At 46.3% G+C, this 20,370-nt stretch overlaps 2 protein-coding genes across 3 annotated transcripts in view; one reads left to right on the top strand and one right to left on the bottom strand.

Annotated features, from left to right (window-relative positions):
• Positions 1–20,370, top strand: part of LOC122934740 (oocyte zinc finger protein XlCOF6-like) — a 73,555-nt gene that overhangs the window by 21,619 nt on the left and 31,566 nt on the right. For both annotated transcript variants that reach the window (XM_044290416.1, XM_044290415.1), the window contains exons 2-5: positions 2,319–2,461; positions 18,814–18,981; positions 19,580–19,703; positions 19,817–19,914. In XM_044290416.1, the coding sequence (XP_044146351.1) occupies positions 2,354–2,461; positions 18,814–18,981; positions 19,580–19,703; positions 19,817–19,914 (498 nt within the window). In that variant the 5' untranslated portion in view covers positions 2,319–2,353. The remainder of the gene's footprint in view (positions 1–2,318; positions 2,462–18,813; positions 18,982–19,579; positions 19,704–19,816; positions 19,915–20,370) is intronic.
• On the bottom strand, positions 410–1,707 carry LOC122934810. Its single transcript, XM_044290511.1, has 2 exons — positions 637–1,707; positions 410–592 (listed from the first exon to the last, which is right to left on the bottom strand). The coding sequence occupies exons 1-2, from the start codon at positions 1,705–1,707 to the stop codon at positions 410–412; spliced, it is 1,254 nt and encodes a 417-aa protein (XP_044146446.1).

The raw sequence follows: 20,370 nt of genomic DNA on the forward strand, positions 1-20,370 counted from the left end.
TTCAATGACCGATTTGGCCAATAAAGCGTCTTTTCCCGCTTGTCTAACTAGTGACACAGCCCTATAAAACGACACATAGGACACTGAGGCCTCTTCCTTAGGGATACGGTCATTCACGGATGCCCCTTTTGGGATGGACAAATGGTGAATCAATCGAAAGGAGCCTGGCTCCTTTTTTGGGACGAGGCCAAGGGGGGGGGGGGGGGGGATGCGAATGTTCTTGAAATGAGGGGCAACAAATGGGCCCATTATTCTGTCTAATGCCAATTCCTTTTCAATTTTTAGTTTTAGTTGTATGGGGTTGACCTTTGCCGATTTTAAATTGTCTGCGAAACTAGGGAATGAAGAAAATAAAAACGGGATAAAAAACCCGAATTTAAAACCAAAACGCAGCTGCACCGCCGCCTTACTATTGGGGTATTGATCGAGCCAGGGGGACATCGCGGACACGCTCACTGGTGTCTTTCCCACCAGCGGGTGGTAACGGTTTCTGCCCAGGTTGGGTACGCTGGTAACGTACCGCGGAGTGCTCCCCTCCACAGATGGAGCATTCATGTTTATACTTACAGAGAGCGAAAAATTTGCAATGACCCTCATACAACCAACAGGCTCCAGGTCTACGCACGGCCACCGCCCCCTGCCCAGTTGCTGAGGAGGCAGCGGCCGAAGGGAAAAGGGCTGAGATTTTTGCGCCAACATGAGACTAAGCCATAGGTCAGCCGCCTTTACCCCCCAACCAATCTCTGGCGTCAGAGCCAGGCGGCGGCGGAACTCCTCATCGTAACGCCACCATGCGGAACCACCGTGTGACTTCAAAGCTCTATAAATGGAGTACATATAGACTAATGATTCTTTATGATCTCCTGCCCGGGGCTTAATGGGTGGAGAAGGCATGAGAGGTGCTTGCGGGACAGAATTCGGGTCTAACTGGGCTAATAAAACTTTAAGAGCGGGCACTAACCCTTTCGCTACTGTGTCAGTACCCCATGCTCCAGTAAAATTGAACTCGCCGGTTAACGCATTCGGCAGTGGGGGAGCCACTGAAGCTGTCTGAGGAGGCGCTGTTGGAACCGCGCTGGTTGCATCAACCCCACGCGACGACCTGCTGGACCGCCGTCTGCGTTCGCGCCTACTACGGGTTCTTGACCTGCCAGAGCTGGATCCACAGGAGCTCAGATCCGATAATGAAGGTGACCGCCACCTAGCCGACCTCGAGCGTGTAGAACGGCGACTCCGTCTGTAGGCTCTGGAACCATAGCGGGAACGTCTGGAGCGGTGAAAAACCGACCTGCGCCTTTCTCGGTGGTCGTGGCCATCCACTGATGATCGAGGTGAGTAGTCAGGATGTGGGGCAGGCACAGAGACTGAGGGGGTACTAGGCGGCTGGGCCGTTACCGCAGGGGCAGCAGCTAAGCCTGGATAACTGGCAATAGAAGCTGGCACTGGAGGGGGAGGGGGCACACAATGAGTTGGAGGGTGAGTAATCATCCCAGCCACATTCTCCTGGAGGGACTCCTGTGCTACAGCGCTTGCCTGTGGCTCACTTGTGAGAGCCTCCTCTGCTGAGGAGTGCTCGCTAGGTTTATTCCCCATAACTTGAGGGGACAGGGGGCTATACAGCGGCGCAGGAGGAAGGGAGCAGCGTGCCACAGCAGGGATCGGTGGCCACAGGCTGCGCTGGGTAATAGAGACTGGAGCGGGGGGCATAGTCTGTGGACGTGCGGCCGGAAGCGCTGAGGCTTGGCCGACCTACGCGCCAGCAGGAGCTCTTCCCCGACTCTAAATTCGGCTCCTGGAGCGAGGTAAGGGGGAATGAGAGGGACTGAGACGATTGGGTGGGCGGATAGTACGTGCGGGCCGCCTGCCACCCTCACGCTCATGATGCTGAGCAGGGGTAGGAGGAGGGCAGGGGACTGCTGGGGGACATCGGGCGCCTGTTATCCGCCAGCAGGCGAGATAGTAAGGCCGGCGCCGTGAGTGCAACCAAAAACTCCTGCTCTGTGGCCATACCTGCAGGATCACACGCTGCCTGGCTGCCGTAGAGAAGAGGACGGGCCCTCCCCTTTCACATTCCAATAAACCCCACAGCTCCAACCATTACTACACCCAATCAGAGCTGAGGGGGGGATCAGAAGGGTGTGTAACCCTTACCACTGTTCTTTTGCCACTCCTGCAATAAAACACCCCTGCGGGCTATACCACCTAGCTGCCTGTGGGTTGAAACTATTAACCCCTTAAAGCCTGACCCTCTCCGCAGTCCATGTCGCCTTCATATATCCCTCGGCGCCTGCTAACCTGCATTTACTTGTTTCCCTCAGGTTCTTTACGTTCAGTGCTCTTCTTTTGAAAGACAATGGTCCTTTCTATCAATGACCCACCAAGGATGGAGAAGGACAGAGACCACATGGCTAAAAAGATATTAGACCTAACCCTGGAGATCATCTCCTTGATAACTGGAGAGGTAAGAGTCTCACATGATATCTCTCTTATGTCTAGTGATGGGTTTTGCTCTGGTAGACAGGCTAGCGGATGCAGTATAGAGGCAATCACAAAGTCTTTAACTTAAACAATTCGGTGTTTAATCACACATAAGGAAACACAAGATGACCGTTCACACCATGCAATGTCCATAAAACAAAATCTTCACCTGGTTAGCAGTCTTTCCCCCAGCCGTCCACAGCAGGCTTTTGGTGCCTGTTTTCCAGCATGCAGCTTCCAATCCTTTAGCACACCAATTCACAGATCCCAAAACAGAGTCTCCACAGCTTCTCTGTCAGATGGAGGATCATATAGAAGGAGGAGGGAAATGAATCCCCCCAAAAAAGAGTGTTAGTCTTAGATTTCCCTTGGATGTTATCTCCAAAGGTAGTCTTAAACACAGCAACCAGGCGCCACCGGGGAGGAGAGAGAAATCTATAGTGAGCAGGGAAGCGGATCGGTGGTAGGCTGGATAGCTGTATATAGTAATGACAAAGCAAGTGTCACAGGGCGCCGGCAACGCAATCTTCCTGCGCTGCGCCGCCAGCGTCCTGCCTCTCTCCCGAGCAGCGATGCATGCTGCGCCCCCGTCTCCCAGGTAACAGTGGGCGGAGCGGACCCGACTGCACTCCTGCTGTCTGTGCGGTCGGCGTCCTCCGTTCCCCTGGCAACAGTATCAGGCTGAGCACCGAGCTGGCCACTCGGTGCTCGGCTTCTGTGTCTGAGCGGGTCATGTGACGCTGGCCACGTTACATGACCTTAGCCTTTCACTATTTAAACAGGCAGCCTGCTGGCCACAGGTTGCCTGCGATTTTGGTCCTGTACCTAACTGCTATTACTCTGTGCTTCTGCTACTCTGGATTTTGACCCTTGGCTTTTGTTCCTGACCCGACCTCGCATGCCCTTGTGTACTGACGTTATCTCCAGGTTTGACCCTCGGCTTGTACTCTGACCCGTCCTTGCTGTTCCTTGTGTACTGACGTGACATCCTGGTTTGACCCTAGGCGTGTTTGTTTACCGTCCTTGTTACCCCTGCTCGCCTACGTTAGTGTTGAACTCTGGCATTTCAGTATTGCTCCTGACACTTTACGTGACTTCGGATCCATCTGCAGGGTTCCCTCCTACTGCCTCTGCCTGGCTATATTCTGTCTCTGTCCGCTCTGCCTCTCTGCACTTATAGAGGTTACGGACCGTCGCCCAGTTACGCCCCGTCGCCTAGGACGGGTAGTGTAAGTAGGCAGGGACAGAGGCGTGGGTGGCAGCTAGTGGGTGCACTTCCTCTTCCCCACTCCCTATTGCATGACAGAAAGTGAAATAAAAACAAGAAAGGAAACCAGCCACAATGTCGGAGCCAATCACCTGTGTGAAATGGAGTATGATAGGATGGTATAAAAGGATCTAGTACTGTCTAGAGTGATTATTTAAAATATATATACGATCCGTGAGTAGAAGGGCGGCCTTGCGTTAATAAAGGTACAGTGGTTAAAAAGGGGGTTAAAAAATCTCAGTCCTGGTTGCAATTATATTAAGAGGTAGTTTGGACAGCACTCCGTAGATAAATTCCGGTGCTCAGCGGTAATTTAGTCAATGTATAATATATAGAACCGCGGCACTCAGGTATAGAATAGATAGTTATTTATTTATCCATCCAGAAACATAGATTAAGGCCAACGTTTCGATCTCCTCCCGAGATCTTGTTCACGGCCTATAATAAGACAGTAATTATAGTACATATGTTATATTATGTAGGAGATTGTACATAGTTCTGGATTATACAGAGATATATATCAGGGTGATATTGCTGTCAAATTCCATAAAGCATATATTACAGCATATATTGAGACGTATATCAGAGCAGCAACATAGCAGAATTAGAGAAAAAAATTGAAATAGAATTAGGAGTACAGGTGAAGTACACAAATATATCATAGTATTCAAAACATCTTATATCCAAGGAGACCGAGCAGGGTAACACAGAGGTCAGAAGACTCCTGGTACATAGTTTGAACCTGTAGAAAGAATTTATGACTCTATATTAATATAAAAATAAATTAATATAAAATGATCTTAGGAGGGCACTGCATCTATGTGTAAATGCCTAGATGCATCGATATTCACATGCTAGTTTTAATATATAAACTGAACATTAATAGAACATAATCCAAGGGCATTGTCTAAGAGGTGCCAAAATAGCGAAAAATCAGCAGCCAAATATCAGTGATCGGTCTAAGTATAATAAGAAGACCGAGGGGGAGGAAGAGACTAGGTATATTTATAGTGCCAAACCTGAGTGTAGAGGACGTCTGGTATAGTGGATGGCTGGTATCAGATGAGCCGCAGCCTGTGGAATGAAATAGCCGCGCTCGGCGGGGAACGCCGCGTCTGACGTCATCGCGCCGGTGTGCGTGATGTCACCTGACGTGTTGCGTCATCGCGCATGCGCCGTAGCTCAGATCGGGCGATTCTGTGTATGGGCACTCGATAATGTTATTAGTAAAGCGGCATCAGAAAAGGGGAGAATCAGACATTTAGAAAAAACGGTTCTCACCTATGTGGTGAGCTAGAGAGGAACTAATAAAGAAAATTTTGGCACTACTAGAGCAAAAATGTTCATTTGGCACCAGGACAATTAAAGTAATAGGGAAGTGAATATGGATATATCTACGCAAAACTACTAAGAGGGCATATATCCACTTGAAGATTATCAAAGATACTATACTATGTGGAAACACATACCACCTGTAGATGTGCTGTAGGGATCATTTTGTCTGTAAAGAGTGAGGGAAAAGAATTTTTTTTATTATCATTGAATGTCATATCACGATATTACTTAATACGTTACTTCAACAGTAGTTCCACATCAGTCAGGGTAGAATATTCAAGGACTATTCCTATAGAGTATATAGAGAGTCATTGATCAAACAGACATCATTTTAGTATATTGAACACAAAATGAAAAACCGAAATTATACAACACAAAAATCAAAGTCCCTGTTCAATCCATATGGTGACAAAGTGTTCAATTCAAAAATCCAAAAGGATTCACGTTGTTTTAAACGTGCAATCCGATTGCCTCCTCTTCTTGCCAACGGTACATGTTCCAGCACTTGGTATTGAAGTTGGTTGATGTGATGTTTCGCGGAAATGAAATGGTACGGGATAATAAGTTCGGTTTTATGGCAACGGATGTCGGATTTATGTTTTGAAATACGGTCCCGAACATTCTGAGTGGTCTCACCTATATAAGCTAATCCGCAAGGGCACTTAATAAGGTAGACTACATAGGAAGAGTTACAGGTAAAAAAATCCCTAGCATGGTACACCTTTCCTGAATGTGGGTGTAGAATTCTGTTGCCTCTAATTACATTTGTCTTTTAAATTGGCCGGTCTCTTGTAGCACATGCGGACTGGCTGTTGAAATTCGGTAACAGTGGGATATGATTGATGTAAAATGGGCCAGTATTTTTTAACTATTGACTGTATTTTTGGTGCAATCGGATGATAAGTCAATACCAAAGGTACCCGTGGCGAGGATGGTGGTTTAGGTGTGGTGAGGGAATTGGATTGGGCCAGGGTGAGTTCATGTTGAAGAAGTGTGGTTGGGTATCCGCTCTCGTGAAATTTTTGGGCCATCTCAGTCAGACGTTGATTTAAGTATAGGGTCTTTGACAATTCTTGCTACACGTTTAAACTGGGAGCGTGGAAGTGAATGTTTAGTATTTTTAGGATGACAGCTGGAGTAATGAAGAAGTGTGTTACGGTCCGTTGGTTTTCTATATAAATCAGTTGTGAGTTTTCCCTGCTGTGTTTTAATGACTACAGTGTCCAAAAAGCTGATAGACTGTGAATCGATATGGGAAGTAAAGGTCAAATCTAGATCTTGTCTGTTAATATAATCCAAAAAATCAGGAAAATGATGATGTGTCCCCTGCCAAATACAGAAGATAGTCGTCTATATATCGATACCACGTATTCGCATGTGTTTGAAAAAGTGGATGGGGATAGATAAATCCTCTTCGAATATTAGCCATAAAGGTGTTCGCGTAGGGCGGCGCTACATTTGCCCCCATAGCGGTACCCCGTTTCTGAAGGTAGTAATCGTCCCCAAACATAAAATAATTATTTTGTAATATGTACTTTAATAATGTCACACAAAAGTGTGTGATTCCGGGGAGTAATTAGACGTGGCTAAAGTGATGTAACCGCCTGGACTCCCCTATCATGAGAGATAGAGGTGTACAGGCTGTTAACATCAAGAGTAACTAAGAGAGACTCAGGGGTAACATTGACCAGAGTAGAAATGATTGACAGGAAAATGGCTTGTATCTAGAAGGAAGGATCGAGTTTGTTTCACTAAAGGAGTGAGTATTTTTTCCAGAAAGATTGAAATTGGAGACAAAATGGAATCAGTTGAGGCTACAATCGGTCTGCCTGGAGGATTGGTAAGATTTTTATGTATTTTAGGCAATACATAAAAGACAGGAGTAACTGTGTTGTCATTTGTGAGAAAAGTATAGGTGGCCTTATCAATGGTACCTACAGATAAATGATGATCAAGTAGAGCGTTAACTTCTTTTTTTATTCGAAAAATAGGGTTGTGGGACACCTTTTCATAGGTAAGTGTATCAGCTAACTGTCTAGTGATTTCGGATATGTAGGCTGAGGTGTCCATCACGACAATTGCCCCACCTTTGTCGGCTGGTTTGATAGTAATCGTATTGTCTTCTCTCAATGTATTAAGAGCTATGTGTTCCTCACACATAGCTCTTAATACATTGAGAGAAGACAATACGATTACTATCAAACCAGCCGACAAAGGTGGGGCAATTGTCGTGATGGACACCTCAGCCTACATATCCGAAATCACTAGACAGTTAGCTGATACACTTACCTATGAGAAGGTGTCCCACAACCCTATTTTTCGAATAAAAAAAGAAGTTAGTGCTCTACTTGATCATCATTTATCTGTAGGTACCATTGATAAGGCCACCTATACTTTTCTCACAAATGACAACACAGTTACTCCTGTCTTTTATGTATTGCCTAAAATACATAAAAATCTTACCAATCCGCCAGGCAGACCGATTGTAGCCTCAACTGATTCCATTTTGTCTCCAATTTCAATCTTTCTGGAAAAAATACTCACTCCTTTAGTGAAACAAACATGATCCTTCCTTCTAGATACAAGCCATTTTCTGTCAATCATTTCTACTCTGGTCAATGTTACCCCTAAGTCTCTCTTAGTTACTCTTGATGTTAACAGCCTGTACACCTCTATCTCTCATGATAGGGGAGTCCAGGCGGTTACATCACTTTTAGCCACGTCTAATTACTCCCCGGAATCACAACACTTTTGTGTGACATTATTAAAGTACATATTACAAAATAATTATTTTATGTTTGGGGACGATTACTACCTTCAGAAACGGGGTACCGCTATGGGGGCAAATGTAGCGCCGCCCTACGCGAACACCTTTATGGCTATATTCGAAGAGGATTTTATCTATCCCCATCCACTTTTTCAAACACATGCGAATACGTGGTATCGATATATAGACGACATCTTCTGTATTTGGCAGGGGGACACATCATCATTTTCCGATTTTTTGGATTATATTAACAGACAAGATCTAGATTTGACCTTTACTTCCCATATCGATTCACAGTCTATCAGCTTTTTGGACACTGTAGTCATTAAAACACAGCAGGGAAAACTCACAACTGATTTATATAGAAAACCAACGGACCGTAACACACTTCTTCATTACTCCAGCTGTCATCCTAAAAATACTAAACATTCACTTCCACGCTCCCAGTTTAAACGTGTAGCAAGAATTGTCAAAGACCCTATACTTAAATCAACGTCTGACTGAGATGGCCCAAAAATTTCACGAGAGCGGATACCCAACCACACTTCTTCAACATGAACTCACCCTGGCCCAATCCAATTCCCTCACCACACCTAAACCACCATCCTCGCCACGGGTACCTTTGGTATTGACTTATCATCCGATTGCACCAAAAATACAGTCAATAGTTAAAAAATACTGGCCCATTTTACATCAATCATATCCCACTGTTACCGAATTTCAACAGCCAGTCCGCATGTGCTACAAGAGACCGGCCAATTTAAAAGACAAATGTAATTAGAGGCAACAGAATTCTACACCCACATTCAGGAAAGGTGTACCATGCTAGGGATTTTTTTACCTGTAACTCTTCCTATGTAGTCTACCTTATTAAGTGCCCTTGCGGATTAGCTTATATAGGTGAGACCACTCAGAATGTTCGGGACCGTATTTCAAAACATAAATCCGACATCCGTTGCCATAAAACCGAACTTATTATCCCGTACCATTTCATTTCCGCGAAACATCACATCAACCAACTTCAATACCAAGTGCTGGAACATGTACCGTTGGCAAGAAGAGGAGGCAATCGGATTGCACGTTTAAAACAACGTGAATCCTTTTGGATTTTTGAATTGAACACTTTGTCACCATATGGATTGAACAGGGACTTTGATTTTTGTGTTGTATAATTTCGGTTTTTCATCTTGTGTTCAATATACTAAAATGATGTCTGTTTGATCAATGACTCTCTATATACTCCATAGGAATAGTCCTTGAATATTCTACCCTGACTGATGTGGAACTACTGTTGAAGTAACGTATTAAGTAATATCGTGATATGACATTCAATGATAATAAAAAAAAATATTTTCCCTCACTCTTTACAGACAAAATGATCCCTACAGCACATCTACAGGTGGTATGTGTTTCCACATAGTATAGTATCTTTGATAATCTTCAAGTGGATATATGCCCTCTTAGTAGTTTTGCGTAGATATATCCATATTCACTTCCCTATTACTTTAATTGTCCTGGTGCCAAATGAACATTTTTGCTCTAGTAGTGCCAAAATTTTCTTTATTAGTTCCTCTCTAGCTCACCACATAGGTGAGAACCGTTTTTTCTAAATGTCTGATTCTCCCCTTTTCTGATGCCGCTTTACTAATAACATTATCGAGTGCCCATACCCAGAATCGCCCGATCTGAGCTACGGCGCATGCGCGATGACGCAACACGTCAGGTGACGTCACGCACACCGGCGCGATGACGTCAGACGCACGGCGTTCCCCGCCGAGCGCGGCTATTTCATTCCACAGGCTGCGGCTCAACTGATACCAGCCATCCACTATACCAGACGTCCTCTACACTCAGGTTTGGCACTATAAATATACCTAGTCTCTTCCTCCCCCTCGGTCTTCTTATTATACTTAGACCGATCACTGATATTTGGCTGCTGATTTTTCGCTATTTTGGCACCTCTTAGACAATGCCCTTGGATTATGTTCTATTAATGTTCAGTTTATATATTAAAACTAGCATGTGAATATCGATGCATCTAGGCATTTACACATAGATGCAGTGCCCTCCTAAGATTATTTTATATTAATTTATTTTTATATTAATATAGAGTCATAAATTCTTTCTACAGGTTCAAACTATGTACCAGGAGTCTTCTGACCTCTGTGTTACCCTGCTCCTGACCCCTTTTCGGTCTCCTTGGATATAAGATGTTTTGAATACTATGATATATTTGTGTACTTCACCTGTACTCCTAATTCTATTTTTTTTTTCTCTAATTCTGCTATGTTGCTGCTCTGATATACGTCTCAATATATGCTGTAATATATGCTTTATGGAATTTGACAGCAATATCACCCTGATATATATCTCTGTATAATCCAGAACTATGTACAATCTCCTACATAATATAACATATGTACTATAATTACTGTCTTATTATAGGCCGTGAACAAGATCTCGGGAGGAGATCGAAACGTTGGCCTTAATCTATGTTTCTGGATGGATAAATAAATAACTATCTATTCTATACCTGGTTGCAATTATAGGTATAAGGATAAAATAAATAAAATTATACATATAAGTAACTCACTTCACAGGGGGAGATAGTCTGAGGGATAAGCATAAAACACCCAAAGGCTAAACTCCCCCGGCCAGGATCGCTTGTAGAGTCGCAGGAACAAACCACAGTCACCACACGAGGGGCTTCTGGAATATTCCTTTTATTGAATCAAGGCTAAACACGTTTTGGGGGCTGTGTAGATACCCCCTTCCTCAGGAGCAATGTAGAGGTAAAAGCATACGGAGCATACAATGATAGGTATGGGCTATTTATACCCATCCATATTGTGTATCCATTAGGAGCACATGTGTCCGGGCGGGATGAGGAAATGACGTCACTTCCCGTTTGGTGGGGCATGCATTCCACTTTTTTTTTTTTTTTGTGGAGGATCAACCACACCCAGCTGAGACTGCTGGCTGGGTTTATACTCCCCGAAAGAGCCTGCCCAGATCTGCTTTACAGCCATTCTAACAAATACTAGTGTTTACACTTAAAACTACCGGCTCTTACCTCACCGAGGCCAGGAACCTCAGTGACACATACCTTCCGTCAATGACGGCCCCTTGCGCCTTTCTACATACCTCCCCCCTTTGTTCAACCTTGAGGGGGTGAACACCCGCCAGACAGTGTACCCGGGACTGGGCATCTGTGTTTACCTGTAACCTGCCTGCCCTATGTTCCACGGAAATTTTTAGTTTTGTAATCACAAAAAACACCTGGTGACCCGAGCATTCCTCTCTTTGGCCTGGCTCATCCACCTGAGAGGGGAGTGGTCGGTCAACAGACGTAACTTTCTCCCTAACAGATAATAGCGGAGAGACTCGAGTCCCCACTTGATGGCCAGGCACACTCTCTTCACTATGCTGTACCTAGTCTTGGCTTGGGTAAGGTTTCGGCTCAGGAAAACAACAGGATGTTCCTCCCCATTGATGTCCTGAGAGAGTACAGCTCCGAGGCCTACTTCAGAGGCATCGGTCTGTACCACAAACTCCCTCTTGAAGTCAGGCGTCACCAATACCAGGGACCCACACAGAGCAGACTTCAAACCGGAGAAAGCCTTTTCCGCCTGCTCATTCCACTGAGCCATCACTGACTTGCGTCCCTTCAAAAGGCCTGTCAATGGTGCAGTGACTGTAGCAAAATTGGTGACAAACCCCAGATAGTACCCCACCATACCCAGGAACGACTTTACTTGCCGAGTAGTGACCGGTCGTGGCCATTTCCTAATTGCCTAAATTTTGTTCACCTGAGGTTTGATATTTGCGCGCCCAATTACTTGGTACTTCGTCTCTTCTAACCCTATCGTGCACTTTTTTGGATTAGCGGTTAAGCCAGCCTCCCTAAGGGAGTCCACTACAGCGTGTACTTTAGGTAGGTGACTTTCCCAGTTGGTGCTGTGGATAACGATATCGTCCAGGTACGCGAAAGCGTACCGACGATGTGGACGGAGTACAATGTCCATTAGCCTTTAAAACGTAGCAGGAGCGCCATGTAGATCAAATGGTAATACCTTGTACTGATACAGCCTCTCTGGCGTGATGAAAGCTGTTTTTTCCTTGGCAGCCTCCGTCAAGGGTACCTGCCAGTACCCTTTGGTGAGGTCCAACACAAAAAAATACCGGGCTTGGCCTAACCTCTCAATAAGCCCATCCACTCGGGGCATTGAATATGCGTCAAACTTGGACACCTCATTCAGTTCGCAATGTCCCGTCCGGCTTGGGTATCAAGACTATCAGACTGGCCCATTCACTTTTTGACTCCTCGATAACACCTAGCTGGAGCCTTACCTGCACTTCCTCTGCGATGGCTTGTCGCCGAGCCTCGGGTATGCAGTTTGGTTTTAACCGGACTTTTGCCTGAGGCTCAATGATAATGTCATGTCGGACTATGGAAGTGCATCCAGGAAGTGCCGAGAACACATCCGTGTTCCGACTAATAAACTCCCTGGCTTCCTGAGCCTGTTTAGCGGAGAGGTATCAACAATTTTTACTGTGGCAGCCACTTCCCTTGCTTCAGACAGAGGGGCCGAAACCGCCTCCCCTAGGAACCCTGGTCGTGGGCTATCTTCCATACCAGTTTCCCTATCTTTCCAGGGTTTGAGCAGATTCACATGGTACACCTGCTCCGGCTTTCACCTCCCTGGCTGGTGTACCTTGTAATCTACCTCTCCAATTTTTTCAAGCACCTCATAAGGCCCCTGCCACCTAGCTAGGAACTTACCATCTACGGTTGGTACCAGAACCAATACCCGATCACCCGGGTTAAAGGTCCAGACCCGAGCCTGCTGATTATAGATCCTACTCTGGGCTCGTTGCGCTGCCTCCATATACTACTGTTTCCATCCGTCCTTGCATCTGGGTGACGTACACAACAACACGTCTGTGAGGTGTGGGTTGTTGTTCCCACACCTCTTTGGCCACGTCCAACATACCGCGAGGGTGTCTTCTGTATAGCAGTTCCCAGTAGAGACCAGGGGCATCTCTCGCACTGCAAACATGACATAGGGTAGAAGAAGGTCCCAGTGATTTATACCTCCACAACAGAAACAAACCCTCCTCGGAGAGCTGAATCCTCTATTATGAGAGGCAAGCAAACCCAGCTGCATGGGCTCCTCCTCAGAGGGGATTGAGAGAGACTGAGACCCCTGCGCACTGAATGAGACAGCCCCACTGTCCTTGGACTGAATATGACAGGAAGGAGTGATCTCTCCTCTCTCTCTAAGACGCCTGTCAATACAAACAGCCTGAGACATGGCAGACTCCAAGGAGGCAGGTCTCTCATGAAAGGCAAATGCATCTTTCAATCCCTCCGAAAGACCATGGCAAAATTTACTTCGGAGTGCAGCATCATTCCAACCAGAATCAGCTGCCCATCTCCGAAATTCTGAACAGTATATCTCTGTGGACTGTTTACCCTGGCACAAAAGATGCAGTCTAGATTCAGCCAGAGCAATACAATCCGGATCATCATATATCTGACCCAGGGCTACAAAAAATTCATCCACGGATCGGAGGGGCCGTGCCCCCACTGGTAGTGAAAAGGCCCAAGACTGAGCGTTATCCCTGAGCAGCGAGATGATGATCCCCACCCTCTGCTCCTCATCACAAGAGGAATGGGGAAGCAGGCGAAAATGGAGTTTGCAAGCCTCTCTAAAACGAATAAAATTCTCACTACCCCTAGAGAACGTATCCGGAAGCGAGATCTCAGGCTTAGTACAAACTTCATGAACGCAAGCAGAACCGGTCACCTGAAACTGAGAGATAGTTTTACGGAGATCTGCTACCTCCAGTGAAAGACCCTGCATGCGGTTAATCAAGGCTGAAACCGGATCCATGCTTAAGACGGTTTTGGGCGGTTTATAATGTCACGGATGGTGTTGCAGAAAACTAGAAGTCACAAATAAAGATCCAACTGACTTGATCCCAAACTAAGGAACATATGGGTGAGCCCTATAAAAGCCCTAGAGCTCTCCCTGACTGCTCAGCCCATGCAAAGATCTTAATGATAGAAAATTGCATGTCCTCGTACCTAGACTGAGTGACACCTGAAAACCCTACAATAGTGGGGGGACACGACCACCGGCGGCTCCCTGTACTTAATACGGAGGGAGTCAGGGTCATCTAGAATCAAGCCAACAGAAAAACACAAATAAAGGAAAAGACTTAACTGAGAACCCAGCAGTTGCAGCATCTAGCAGTGAGCACAATCCAGGAAGTTGTATAAACCGCAAAGTGATGCAGTATGGGAGGGGATATAAAGGGATGCAATCAGTGCAACTAGATGACAGCTGAGAAAGGGAAACGAGATGACAAAACCAAACCAAAATAAAAGAACCTCAAGCAAGAGGTACTGAGGAACATCTGTCAGAGCTTCTCAGAGATCTGGCAGTGACACCCTCCCATCTTTAGAGACCACTCTTTTTAGCATATTTTTTAATGTTTGATTAAACCTCTCTACTAGGCCATCCGTTTGCAGATGATACACTGACTTTTATAGCTGTTTTATGTAGAGCAACTTACAGAGTTCTCTCATGACCTTGGACATAAACAGGGTCCCTTGGTCAGTCAGAACCTCCTTAGGCAGACCCACGCGAGAAAACATATCCATTCACTCCTTAGCTATGATATTGTCCGAGTACCGAGTGGTGTAGTCGAGGACAACCAAGGTGTCTTCTAGCAGACTTTGGTACCGGGCCTACGAGATCCATAGCGATTCGCTTGAATGGGACCTCGATAATCGGGAGGGGTACCAGATGACTACGGCAATGTGGCTGGGGGCTCATTATCTGGCAGGTTGGGCAAGACTGTAGAAACCGCTGTAGAATCCGGTCCTGTGTTTTTTGCATTCCCAGATGACCCCCGAGAACATGCTGGTGGGCTAACTCTAACACGAGTTTGTGATAAGCCTTGGGCACAACCAACTGTTTAATGGATTCACCTCACAGCTGGTTTACTCAAAACATCATCTCTTGATGAACCACAAAACGGGGAAACACTGACTCTGCTCCCGGTTGTTGTGGTTCCACATCTATTATTAATACATTTTCCCAGGCTCGGGATAGGGTTGGGTCCTGATGTTGTGCAGTACCAAAATTATCCCTGTAGACATTGAGGTCGGCTAGTCCGGACCTGGCGGCAAGTCCTCCCTGTCTCCCACCATCACACTTAGCAGTGTTGTCTCATCCTCTTCCACCGAAGCGGCGGTCACACCTACCGCTGGCCCTTCGGACTCAGGTTCCCAGGGTTCTGGTCTCCCCCCTGAGCCGGGCCACTCTGCTAGGGTTACATCTGTCTCACAGGTATCGGTAACTTTCGTATCCGGCCACAGTGCTGGGAAACCGGGGAAGTCTCTCCTAATTATTAGTTCATACGGTAACTTTGTGGCGATGGCTACCTCATGAGTCCACCTGCCGGCCACCGTTGATAGAGAGACCAGGGCGGTGGGATAGTCTTTTAAGTCCCCATGAATGCACACAACGCCGACCTTTCGGCCAGTATACTCGACGGACCGTACCAGGGCAGCTCTTACCAGGGACACCAGGCTCCCTGCATCCAGAAGTGCCACCACCAGAGTGTCCCCCACATCCACGTGGCACAGGTGGCTATTGTCTACACTCTCGGAGGTACCTGTGGCACACAGATTCCTGGTATACAATAAATGGCGGTAGCCATAGCTGGTATCCATGGGTTCACCCCGATGGGGACAGTCGGCCCTTATGTGTCCAGATTCGTGACACCGCCAGCAAACCACCGGGGCTAGGTCTGCAGGGGATACTTCCGGGGCGGGTTTGGCTAGCACTGGCCACCAGGCCTGTTGTGCAGATTTCCAGGGTTAGACTGCCCCCATCCCACAAGAACCTCCCTGCAAATTTCTGGTGGCCTTGTAGCGCTCCACCAGGTCAACCATCTCTTAGGCATTTCCTGGAGACACTTGGCTGATCCAGTGCTGAAGAGGGTTCGGCAAAGCCCTCCAAAACACATCCGCCAACAGATGGTTCAGCATTGCAGTGGGAGTCAATATGTCAGACTGCAGCCATTTCTGCAACCGGTGTAGCAGGTCATAATATTGTGGTCTGGTGGGTTCAGCCGAGTTAAATTCCCACTGGTGCACACACTGAGCTCGGACCTATACAGGTCCTTCTAAAAAAATTAGCATATTGTGATAAAGTTCATTATTTTCTGTAATGTACTGATAAACATTAGACTTTCATATATTTTAGATTCATTACACAAAACTGAAGTAGTTTAAGCCTTTTATTGTTTTAATATTGATGATTTTGGCATACAGCTCATGAAAACCCCAAATTCCTATCTAAAAAAATTAGCATATCATGAAAAGGTTCTCTAAACGAGCTATTAACCTAATCATCTGAATCAACTAATTAACTCTAAACACCTGCAAAAGATTCCTGAGGCTTTTAAAAACTCCCAGCCTGGTTCATTACTCAAAACCGCAATCATGGGTAAGACTGCCGACCTGACTGCTGTCCAGAAGGCCATCATTGACACCCTCAAGCAAGAGGGTAAGACACAGAAAGAAATTTCTGAACGAATAGGCTGTTCCCAGAGTGCTGTATCAAGGCACCTCAGTGGGAAGTCTGTGGAAAGGAAAAAGTGTGACAGAAAACGCTGTACAACGAGAAGAGGTGACCGGACCCTGAGGAAGATTGTGGAGAAGGACCGATTCTAGACCTTGGGGGACCTGCGGAAGCAGTGGACTGAGTCTGGAGTAGAAACATCCAGAGCCACCGTGTACAGGCGTGTGCAGGAAATGGGCTACAGGTGCCGCATTCCCCAGGTCAAGCCACTTTTGAACCAGAAACAGCGGCAGAAGCGCCTGACCTGGGCTACAGAGAAGCAGCACTGGACTGTTGCTCAGTGGTCCAAAGTACTTTTTTCGGATGAAAGCAAATTTTGCATGTCATTTGGAAATCAAGGTGCCAGAGTCTGGAGGAAGACTGGGGAGAGGGAAATGCCAAAATGCCTGAAGTCAAGTACCCACATTCAGTGATGGTCTGGGGTGCCATGTCAGCTGCTGGTGTTGGTCCACTGTGTTTTATCAAGGGCAGGGTTAATGCAGCTAGCTATCAGGAGATTTTGGAGCACTTCATGCTTCCATCTGCTGAAAAGCTTTATGGAGATGAAGATGTCATTTTTCAGCACGACCTGGCACCTGCTCACAGTGCCAAAACCACTGGTAAATGGTTTACTGACCATGGTATTACTGTGCTCAATTGGCCTGCCAACTCTCCTGACCTGAACCCCATAGAGAATCTGTGGGATATTGGGAAGAGAAAGTTGAGAGACGCAAGACCCAACACTCTGGATGAGCTTAAGGCCGCTATCGAAGCATCCTGGGCCTCCATAACACCTCAGCAGTGCCACAGGCTGATTGCCTCCATGCCACGCCGCATTGAAGCAGTCATTTCTGCAAAAGGATTCCCGACCAAGTATTGAGTGCAGAACTGAACATAATTATTTGAAGGTTGACTTTTTTTTGTATTAAAACACTTTTCTTTTATTGGTCGGATGAAAATATGCTAATTTTTTGAGATAGGAAATTTGGGTTTTCATGAGCTGTATGCCAAAATCATCAATATTAAAACAATAAAAGGCTTGAACTACTTCAGTTGGTGTGTAATGAATCTAAAATATATGAAAGTCTAATGTTTATCAGTACATTACAGAAAATAATTAACTTTATCACAATATGCAAATTTTTGGAGAAGGACCTGTACATTCATCCCAAATCTTACCAGGATCTTACCTTTTACGGTCGGGTAGTCGGCCGCTTGATCATTGGGAAGAACAAAAAACATTTGCTGGGGTCAAGACGCCAGAGACGGAACGACAACCTCAGCCCACTGGTCTCAGGGTAACTTTTCCCTCACGGCCACCTTTTCGAACATTGCCAGATAGGACTCGGTGTCATCTAAGGGGGACATCTTAGGGATCATCGCACGGACAGCTTTCCGTGCATCGTGGACGTTCTGGGATGCTCCGGCTGCTTGCAATGCCATTACATGTTGTAATAGCAGCTGGTTAGTTTCCTGCTGCTGCTTGTTAGCCTCCCGCTGCTGCAAGTTAGCCTACACGAGGGATTTCACGACCGCCTCCATTTTGTCACGGGACACGGGTCGTAACCTTGCCGGCTTAATAAAGGACATGCACTTGTGCACGGGAAAAACAAAAAACTTTCCGGCCTTCAGGCTTTCCTCACTGCGTTTGCCCGCATCTGACACCAATTGTAGGGTTTTGCTCTGGTAGACAGGCTAGCGGATGCAGTATAGAGGCAATCACAAAGTCTTTAACTTAAACAGTTCAGTGTTTATTCACACATAAGGAAACACAAAATGACTGTTCACAGTCTTGGTGTTTGTTCACATCATGCAATGTCCATAGAACAAAATCTTCACCTGGTTAGCAGTCTTTCCCCCAGCCGTCCACAGCAGGCTTTAGGTGCCTGTTTTCCAGAATGCAGCTTCCAAGCCTTTAGCACACCAATTCACAGATCCCAAACCAGAGTCTCCACAGCTTCTCTGTCAGATGGAGGATAAACACACCCAGCTGAGACTGCTGGCTGGGTTTATATAGGCCAATAAAGACCCAGCCTGGAGTGTGGGGAGGAGCCACCCACCCAGCACTTTGGCTAATCCCAATAATAGCCAGCCCGGATCGGCTTTACAGCCTTTCTTTCAAATAATAGTGTCAATCAGCACTAGCTGCCGCTGACACTTAAAACTACCGGCTCTTACCTCACCAAGGCCAGGAATCTCGGTGACACATACCTTCCGTCAATGATGGCCCCTTGCTCCTTCCTACACTAGTAATAAAACAGGGAAATGACTGGAAAGGTGAAGGATTCTTAGAATCTCTGTAGTGATCGGCGTCTCCCCATACACAGGATTACACAGTAGTGAAGAAGTCGTCTGGTGAGTGTGTGTCACCCTGTGTGTCAGGAGGATGGAGCAGGACCCAGAACCCCATCACCGAGCCTCCACCTCATTCCCCGATACATGAGCAGAAGATCCTAGAACTTACCACCAGGATCACTGAGCTGCTGAGCGGAGAGGTGAGCGCTGCTGAAAATGCGGGGACATTATACAATAACTTCAAGGGAGGGTCTGGTAATGACTGTATCCTTGTGTTGTCAGGTTGCTATAAGGTGTCAGGATGTTGCTGTCTATTTCTCCATGGAGGAGTGGGAGTATTTAGAAGAACAAAAGGATCTGTACAAGGACAGAAAACACATGGCTGCAAGAATATTAGACCTCACCCTGGAGATCATCTCCTTTATAACTGCAGAGGTGAGAGTCTCACATGACATCACTCTTATCTCTAGTAATAAAACAGGGAAATGTCTGGAAAGATGATGGATTCTTAGAATCTTTGTAGTGATCAGCGTCTCCCCATACACAGGATTACACAGTAGTGAAGAAGTCGTCTGGTGAGTGTGTGACACCCCGTGTGTCAGGAGGATGGAGCAGGACCCAGAGCCCCATCACTGAGCCTCCACCTCATTCCCTGATACATGAGCAGAAGATCCTAGAACTTACCACCAGGATCGCTGAGCTACTGAGCGGAGAGGTGAGCGCTGCTGGGAATGCTGGGACATTATACAATAATGCCAAGAGAGGGGTCTGGTAATGACTGTATCTTTGTGTTGTCAGGTTCCTATAAGGTGTCAGGATGTCGCTGTCTATTTCTCCATGGAGGAGTGGGAGTATTTAGAAGAACATAAGGATATGTACAAGGACGTCATGATGGAGATTCACCAGTCCCTCACATCACCGAGTAAGAGGATCCCTTTCATGACTGTAGAGATGAGAACAGTTCTGAGAGATTCCTCCATTATCTGATCTTTACATATAGACAATGTATTCAGTCACTGTGTGTATTTTCTACAGATGGATCCAGTCAGAGAAATCCACCAGAGAGATGTCCCAGTCCTCTGTATTCCCAGAACTGTCAACAGGAAAAGCAGAATATCCCACTGGATCATCAAGTAAGTGCAGCTGAGGTTTCTACCTATCCTCTACAGATTGTTGTCAGGGGCAAAACTAGAAATGGCAGGTGGACATCTTCCCCAACCCCCACCAGTACACAGGTCGCCGTCTGTTGCTATCTCTCCACACACAAATTTGTGCTTCAAAAGAGCCCGGGGACAAACTCCTCCTAAGTGTATGAAAGGGTCTTCCTGCCACATAAGCCTGCACCTGCTTCAGAGTCACGTCACTTGAGAATGTCATGTGACCCCGTGACATTATAGGATCCTTAAGGTGCATGGGATTTATACAGTATATACAGTACACACACACTGTTACTTACAGACATTCTGGGTTACTTTGGGTCCATCGCTCTTTGCTGCTTCCGCAGCTGATTTTCTTTGCTTCCTCATATGCCGGAACCCCAGCAGCAGTGGAGTATACTGTAGGCTCCATTGCATCTTGTTGTTGGCTAC

The sequence above is a fragment of the Bufo gargarizans genome, chromosome 4 (assembly GCF_014858855.1).
Source record: "Bufo gargarizans isolate SCDJY-AF-19 chromosome 4, ASM1485885v1, whole genome shotgun sequence".
In the NCBI taxonomy this organism is placed as follows: domain Eukaryota; kingdom Metazoa; phylum Chordata; class Amphibia; order Anura; family Bufonidae; genus Bufo; species Bufo gargarizans.

Coding starts and splice junctions, on each gene's coding strand:
- LOC122934810 (XM_044290511.1), bottom strand. CDS start 1,707: ATGCCCCCCGCTCCAGTCTCTATTACCCAGCGCAGCCTGTGGCCACCG. Junction 593..636: donor CTCCTCAGCAACTGGGCAGG/GGGCGGTGGCCG, acceptor TGGTTGTATGAG/GGTCATTGCAAATTTTTCGC.